The 8680-nt window shown below is 44.2% G+C and overlaps 1 protein-coding gene across 1 annotated transcript in view; it reads right to left on the bottom strand.

The window, feature by feature from the left end:
* Nucleotides 1-289: 289 nt before the first annotated feature.
* The window catches only part of NVL (nuclear VCP-like), a 114408-nt gene continuing 106017 nt past the window's right edge, over nt 290-8680 (bottom strand). Inside the window, exons 21-23 of the mRNA XM_025394330.1 lie at nt 5474-5591; nt 3543-3613; nt 290-604 (exon numbers count right to left, since the gene is read on the bottom strand). Of these exons, the coding sequence (XP_025250115.1) occupies nt 560-604; nt 3543-3613; nt 5474-5591 (234 nt within the window). The 3' untranslated portion in view covers nt 290-559. The remainder of the gene's footprint in view (nt 605-3542; nt 3614-5473; nt 5592-8680) is intronic.

Genomic DNA, 8680 nt, shown 5'->3' with positions numbered 1-8680 from the left:
CAGGAGGTGGAGCTAAGGCAGTAATGCTCGCTTGCCCACCACTAACCTCCCACTGTACGTCCTGGTTCCTAACAGGAGACAGATAGGTACCGGTCTCCAACCTGGGGATAGGGACCTGTTTTAAAGGCCATTATCAGGACAACTAGAGAAACTTGAATGGAGGAGGACTGAATGGAGATGGCAGCGATGTTTCCATGTATTAATTTCCTGACTTTGATGAAGGGTTATGTAGGAGATGGTTGCGGAGGGCGGGGAAGGAGTTCTGTGTACCTTTTCTGTATAGTCAAAATAGTTCAAAGTAAAAGTTTTATTTGAAAAATGTAACAGTCATTTTATTTCAGCAGTTTAAAAATTTTCCTTTTCTTAAAGAGGAAGAAGGCATTTTCACACAAGGCTGGCCAGATGGGAAGAATCTTCAGCTTCAGCTTGGCCTCATTCACTTGAAAATAAAATATTTACATGAGGCCGCACCTGTGTCCAGCTGAAAGCAGGTCCTTCAGAGCGTGTGGGGGATTCTCTGCCAGCTTGATGGGCTCCTCTAAGCCAGCTGCTGGAGACGTCACCGGCTGAGGGACTCCTGCAAACGTTCATACATGATTTGATCCTGTAAGGAGGGAGAACACAGAATACAGAGCCCATCACTGCTTGCTATGGGCTGAATGGTGCCCCCCAAAATTCACATGCTGCAGTCCTCACCGCAGGACCTCAGAATGTGATTCTAACTGGAGAGAGAGGGTCTTGGTAGAGGAGACTGGATTAAAATGAGGTCATACAGGTGGACTCTTATCCAATATGACTGGTGTCCTTACAAAAAGAGGGGATTAGGGCACAGGAGGGAAGAGCATGTGCACAGAGGGAAGAGCACGTGCACACGCTGGGAGGAGACAGCCGTCAGTGAGGACAAAGGCTCCAGAAGAACCAACCCTGCCCAATACTCTCCAGAACTGTGAGAAAATAAATTTTCCATTTTTTAAGCCACCCAGTCTGTGGTACTTTGTCATAGTAGCTCTTGCTGACTAATTTACTATTAAAGAGAGGTGACATTTTACTTTCCTGCATCTAAATCCTAATCTAAGTCCTATACATGCTTCTTTCCACAGGGGACTCCCATGACTCTCACAATTGTTGACTGAAGTTTTCCTAAAATATTAGGTCAAAAGATTCTTATGTCTATCTAATTAGTGAAGAAAGCACAATTCTAAACTACACTGAATCCAGACGGAAAGGAGGCAAAAGCAGAAGCTTCTCTTTTTCTCTGAGACAGAGTCTCACTCTGTTGTCCAGGCTGGAGTGCAGTGGCGCAATCTCGGCTCACTGCAATCTCTGCCTCCCAGGTTCAAGGGATTCCACTGCCTCAGTCTCCTGAGTAGCTGGGACTACAGGTGTGCACCACCATGCCTGGCAAAGTTTTTGTATTTTAGTAGAGATGGGGTTTCTTTTCTTTTTTTTTTTTTATACTTTAAGTTCTAGGGTACATGTGCACAACATGCAGGTTTGTTACATATATATACATGTAAAATGTTGGTGTGCTGCAACATGAGCCACTGTGCCAGGCCGGGAAAGTAGAAGCTTCTTACACTATATTACTGTTCATAAGAAATTGCCAGAATGGGCCAGGTGCGGTGGTTCACGCCTGTAATCCCTGCACTTTCGGAGGCCGAGATGGGCGGATCATGAGGTCAGGAGATTGAGACCATCCTGGCTAACACGGTGAAACCCCGCCTCTACTAAAAAAAAAATACAAAAAACTAGCCGGGCAAGGTGGCGGGCACCTGTAGTCCCAGCTACTCGGGAGGCTGAGGCAGGAGAATGGCGTGAACCTGGGAGGCGGAGCTTGCAGTGAGCTGAGATCCCGCCACTGCACTCCAGCCTGGGCGACAGAGCGAGACACCATCTCAAAAAAAAAAAAAAAAAGAAATTGCCAGAATGTTTTCCAGTGTGGTTTATCTACATTTTCAGCAACAATGTGTAAGAGTTCCAGGCCAGGCTTGGTGGCTCACACCTGTAACCCAGTACTTTGGGAGGCTGAGGCAGGTGAATCACCTGAGGTTGGGAGTTGGAGACCGGCCTGAACAACATGAAGAAACCCTTTCTCTACTAAAAATACAAAAAATCAGCCGGGCATGGTGGCGCATGCCTGTAATCCCAGCTACTCAGGAGGCTGAGGCAGGAGAATAGCTTGAACCCAGGAGGTGGAGGTTGTGGTGAGTTGCGATCATGCCATTGCACTCCAGCCTGGGCAACAAGAGCAAAACTCTTGTCTCAAAAACAACAAAAAAAGTTCCAGCTGTTTCATATCCTTGCCACTATTTAGTGTTGCCAGTCTTTTAAATTTTAGTCATTGTGGTAGGTGTGTAGTAGAATCTCACTGTGGTCAAATTAAATTTTTTTTTTTTTTTTTTGAGACTGAGTCTTGATCTGTCGCCTAGGCTGGCATGCAGTGGTGCGATCTTGGCTCATTGCAACCTCTGCCTCCCAGGTTCAAGTGATTCTTCTGCCTCAGCCTCCCAAGTAGCTAGGACTACAGGTGTGCACCACCACACCCAGCTAATTTTTGTATTTTTAGTAGAGATGGGATTTCACTATATTGGCCAGGTTGGTCTCGAACTCCTGACTTCGTGATCTGCCCACCTCAGCCTCCCAAAGTGCCAGGATTACAGGTGTGAGCCACCACGCCTGGCAAATTAACATTTTAAATATTGGGTGGCAATTCCACTCCTGTGTATTTATCCCAAAGAAATACTTGAAGTGTGTTTTTCTTCTGTGTTTATTTGTTTGTTTTTGAGACAAGGCTTTGTTCTGTAACTGAGGCTGGAGTACAATGGTGTGATCGTGGCTCAATGTAGCCTCAACCTCCTGGGCTCAAGTAATCCTTCTGCCTCAACCTCCTAAGTAGCTGGGACTATAGGGGCATGCCACCATGTCTGGCTAAGTTTTAATTTTTTTTGTAGAGACAGGGTCTCACCATGTTTCCCAGGCTGATCTTGAACTCCTAGGCTCCAGCCATTCTCCCACCTCTGCCTCCTGAGTAGCTGAGATAACAGGCATGGGCCACTGTGCCCAGCTCCAGAGTGATTTTTTTTAACCCTTCTCCCACCTATGGTGAAGAAGTTTTTATTTCCCTGAAATGTATGGGTAAGTCCCTGTGGCTTAGTTTGGGTACAGTCTAGCTCCAAGAAATACAAAGCCATTTGTCAAAAAGGGTAGAGTAGGTCAAATGATACTTGAATTAGATGATTAAAAATTCTGAGATTGTGGAGGCAGAAGAGGTCATTCTCTCTCTGAATAAATAGTTGTTAGAGAATCTAGTTAGGAAAACTGTGCTCCAGTCCCTAAGAAACATATAAAATTAAAATCTCTCAAGAACATTCTCACAAAGGCAATTATTTTGCTTGTTCTCAGATCAAAATGAACCATGTAATTTCTTTTTTTAGGAAGTACAAGTAGTATACAAAACAATCTGTAAAAGAGTTTAATTCATGAGGTCATATCTACTGGTCTAAAATTCTCATTTCTTTTATACATTTAACAGCATTGCTTACCTTTTTTGATATAGATGATCTTACTTTCTTGAAAGCTTCTTCAAAATGCTTATGACTAATCTTGAGTTCACCTATGGAGCAAATGCACAAATATACACATCTCAGTATGGTATGCTAACCGACTTAGAACTTAACTTCCTTTGAAAGACTTCGAAGTTGGCCAGATGCGGTGGCTCAAGCCTGTAATCCCAGCACTTTGGGAGGCCGAGATGGGCGGATCACGAGGTCAGGAGATCGAGACTAGCCTGGCTAACCCAGTGAAACCCCCGTCTCTACTAAAAAAGAAAATACAAAAAACTAGCTGGGCAAGGTGGTGGGCGCCTGTAGTCCCAGCTACTCGGGAGGCTGAGGCAGGAGAATGGCGTGAACCTGGGAGGCGGAGCTTGCAGTGAGCTGAGATCCCGCCACTGCACTCCAGCTTGGGCGACAGAGCGAGACTCCGTCTCAAAAAAAAAAAAAAAAAGAAAGACTTCGAAGCTTTCAAGGGGTCCACTAAAGAGATCAGTGTTGAGATGGGCTCTATTCTTTTTCAGAACAGTATTCTAGCCAGATATATTCTGCTCATCAGATTTTAATCCAAAACCACCCAAAGAGACCTGCCACTCATAAGTTGGTACTTTTTGTAGGCCTCTTTGCATTGTTTAACTTAAAGGTGATGTTTATGAAGAAGAACCAGAATTACTCAGATAATTCAAATAAATTTAACTGGGAATAGAATGTAGGATTCCATAGTATTAATATTTAAGAGTATGCAACACACAATGAGATCTTATGGAACCATAATATCATAGAATATTTTATATATAAAATATCTCAGCACTGGATTAGAAGGGAGCTTTAGGTCGGGTGTGGTGGCTCAGGCTTATAATCCCAGCACTTTGGGAGGCCGAGGTGGGTGGATCACGAGATGAGTTTGAGACCAGCCTGACCAATATGGTGAAACCCCGTTTCTACTAAAAATATAAAAAAAATTAACTGGGTGTGGTGGCACACGCCTGCAATCCCAGTTACTCGGGAGACTGAGGCAGGAGAATCGCTTGAACCAGGAGGTGGAGGTTGCAGTGAGCCAGATCGTGGCACTGCGCTCCAGCCTGGGCCACAGAGCAAGACTCCATGTCCGGAAAAAAAAAAAAAGAGACAGGGTTTTGCTCTGTCACTCAGGCTGGAGTGCAGTGGTGCAATCATAGCTCATTGCAGCCTCAAACTCCTGGGCCTCACTCTCCCAAGTAGTTAGGACTATAGGCATGTACCACCATGCCAGTTTAATTTTTTAAATTTTTTATAGAGATGGCGTCTTGGTTTTTCGTGCAGGCTGCTCTCAAACTCCTGGGCTCAAGCAATCCTCCTGCCTCAGCTTCCCAAAGTGCTGGGATTACAGATGTGAGTCACCACACCCAGCAGACAATTTTTTTTCCGCATATGCACTCAAATAGCAAAATTAAAGACACTGTCAAATGTGAAGGATGGTGCAAAGCTGTTGAGACGACCCCAAAGCATCACATAATACAATACACAGAGTTTGTATTTTGAAAGGAAAGTCTCAATATATGGAAAGTTATTCCAAATTTCACTTATCTTGTGTATTTTCTAAGATCTCCAATTTAGGCCGCATTTTAACAGGTAAGTAGATATCACCTTAGCAAAAGAATAAGGTTTTCCAGAATTGATAAGCAGCCCAAACTCATGATGAAGACAGTGAATGGATCCATTTGCCTATAGGGACAGTACTCTTTATTAGAGCAGTACTAAATAACTTTGCTATTATTATAATTGTCAGCAACAGAGGTTACCTAATATTTTAGAACAGCTTCTAACAGTCTCATTAGAAAAACGTTAGCTTTAATATCATAGATAATAGACACTAGAAAATGGTCATTTTCCAGGGCAATAGTATCATAATCAGAATTGAGAGATTCTGGAGAGAATCGTACCTTTTTCATTTCCACTCTTCTGTCTTGCCATTTCCTGTCTCAGGGCACAGATAGAAGCTTCTCTTACCAAAGCAGAGAGATCTGCGCCCCTACAATAAAATAATAGTGATTTATATTCCTAGATACTGCAAAATCCCAGAAAAAACCCATATAAGTCATATATTAAATAATGAGGAAAGAAAGCGACCAATAAAGATGAGAAATAAATTGATTATGAATCAGTAGGAAAGAGCTCTTAGCTTTTTTTTTTTTTTTTGAGACGGAGTCTGGCTCTGTCGCCCAGGCTGGAGTGCAGTGGCCGGGATCTCAGCTCACTGCAAGCTCCGCCTCCCGGGTCTACGCCATTCTCCTGCCTCAGCCTCCCAAGTAGCTGGGACTACAGGCGCCCGCCACCTCGCCCGGCTAGTTTTTTGTATTTTTTTAGTAGAGACGGGGTTTCACCGTGTTAGCCAGGCTAGTCTCGATCTCCTGACCTCGTGATCCGCCAGTCTCGGCCTCCCAAAGTGCTGGGATTACGGGCTTGAGCCACCGCACCCGGCCCACCTTTTTTTTTTTTTTTTTAGGAGACAGAGTCTCGCTCTGTAGCCCAGGCTGGAGTGCGGTGGCGTGATCTCGGCTCACTGCAAGCTCCGCCTTCCGGGTTCATGCCATTCTCCTGCTTCAGCCTCCCGAGTAGCTGGGACTACAGGCGCCCGCCACCACGCCTGGCTAACTTTTTGTAGTTTTAGTAGAGACAGGGTTTCACCGTGTTACCCAAGATGGTCTCGATCTCCTGACCTCGTGATCTGCCCGCCTCAGCCTCCCAAAGTGCTGGGATTACAGGCGTGAACCACCGCGTCCAGCCTGCTCTTAGCTTTTACCTAAGATATTTCTAGGCCAGGTGCAGTGGCTCACGCCACTTAGGTGGGAGAATCACTTGAGCCCGAGAGGTGGAGGTTGCAGTGAGCCAAGATCGCACCACTGCACTGCAGCCTGGGCGACAGAGTGAGACTCTGTCCCAATTAAAAAACAAAAACAAAAACAAAAAACTAAACTCAAGAAGAAAGGAAATGATGGAGGAAACAATACAATGCATAAAAGGCTAAAGTGCTGACTAGCATATTCATGTATTACATAAGGTCTAAAGTAAGCTTATTAAAAAGTCATTTATGGGCTGAGCGCAGTGGGTCCTGCCTGTAATTCCAGCACTTTGGGAGGTGGAGATGGCAGAATTGCTTGAGCCTGGGAGGCATAGGCTATAGTGAGCCTGGGTGACAGAGTGAGACCCTGTCTCAAAAAAACCCCAAAAAAGTCACTTACGGCTCCAAGTTCAGAAGGGAAAAATACAAACCCTGGAAAGTCTTTAATGCAGCTGACTCAAGTTAAAACTGAATGAACACATCATAAGTTACTTAAAATATGACAAATACAAACAGGCCTTCACTTATTTAATTATTTCACATAGTAATATGCTGAGTCAGCACAGTTCTGAGTTAAATGAAAGACACTCATGCTGACTGGAGTTTCACTACTTTACAGCTGAAACAGGATTCTTAGAGATTCTTTGAGAGTTTGAATTTGGGGATAAAAACCTCACTTCTATTATTCAGAAGTCTTGGAAAGAAAAGATGAAAACAAAAAATGAATTTTTTTAAAAAAACCTCATCTCTGGACATCAAACTTATTATATAATGTTGATAATCCCCATACTATATAATTTTTTTTTTTTTTTGAGATGGAGTCTCGCTCTGTTACCTAGGCTGGAGTGCAGTGGCACAATCTTGGCTCACTGCAACCTCCGCGTCCCGGGTTTGAGTGATTCTCCTGCCTCAGACACATACTATATAAAAGTAAAGACCCACAGAGCTTAAATTTTTAACTGAATCTGGTGTTTTGTTGGCTAAATGTTAGGGTTATAACATTATTTAATAATCACATGCCCGCTGGGGTATTCATTCCTTCCCCCAGTATGAAATCTAACATTGGTGGAGACATCATTAACTAACGCAAACAGACAGCTAAAGACTGTAGTGGTGTAGTATCTCTCAAACAGTGATTATAGTGGCAAGAAAATCCAAAATGTGCACCATTCAACTTTAGCCCTAACCCCTTCACAGGCTGACAGCCTACTTGGTATATCCAAAAGATTTAGACCAGGGCAAGTTCCGCCACCAAAACTACCTCTGTTACTGAAAATCTTTTCAGATTTGAGCACTTAAAGCTGTTATTATTTTTTGTAGAGACGGGGTCTTACTATGTTGCCCAGGCTGGTCTCAAACTTCTGGCCTCAAACAATCTGCCCGCCTTGGCCTCCCAAAGGGCTAGGATTATAGCTGTGAGCCACTGCTCCCACCCTCAAAGCAGTAAACTACTCAAGAAGTAGTCCCCTAAGCAGTAAGGTCATTTCTTTATTTTTAATTTTATTTATTTATTTATTTTTGAGATGGAGTCTTGCTCTGTTGCCCAGGCTGGAGTGCACTGACACGATCTCAGCTCACTGCAACCTCCACCCCCTGGGTTCAAGCAATTCTCCTGTCTTGGCCTCCCTAGTAGCTGGGATTACAGGCATGCGCTACCATGCCCGGCTAATTTTTGTATTTTTGGTGGAGACAAGGTTTCACCATGTTGGCCAGGCTTGTCTCCAATTCCTGAACTCACGTGATCTACCCACCTCGGCCTCTCAAAGTGCTTGGATTACAGGCGTTGAGCCACCGTGCCTGGCCACATCATTTAAATAAAGACTGGTATGGATTTGATTCCTAACTAGGGGGTGAGGCACATCCTATTTAACGGAAGGTAGGGGCATTTACATCTGCATCTCACCACCCCTCCTGATGAAGGGTGATGAATTTCTCTTCATTGAGAATCACTGCTACATTAGAAGGACATAATAGGGGAAAAAAGGGCCAGGCATGGTGGCTCACACCTGTGATCCCAGCAGTTTGGGAGGCTGAGGCGTGAGGGACTACTTAAGCTCAGAGTTCATGACAAGCCTGGGCAATATGGCAAGACCCCATAACTACAAGAATTTTTTTAAAAAATTAGCTGGGCATGGTGGCGTGCACCTGTAGTCCCAGCTATCCGGGAGGCTGAGGTCAGAGGATTGTTTCTCAACAAAGGAAGTAAAGGAAGTAAAGGCTACAGTGAGCCATGATCATGCCACTGTACTCCAGCCTGGGTGAAAGAGGGAAACCCTGTCTGGAGAAAAAAAGAAAAAAAAAAAAAAAA

Source organism: Theropithecus gelada, chromosome 1 (genome assembly GCF_003255815.1).
Source record: "Theropithecus gelada isolate Dixy chromosome 1, Tgel_1.0, whole genome shotgun sequence".
Classification (NCBI taxonomy): Eukaryota; Metazoa; Chordata; class Mammalia; order Primates; family Cercopithecidae; genus Theropithecus; species Theropithecus gelada.
Note: the sequence above shows the minus strand (reverse complement) of the source record. Positions and strands in the feature narration are given on the sequence as shown.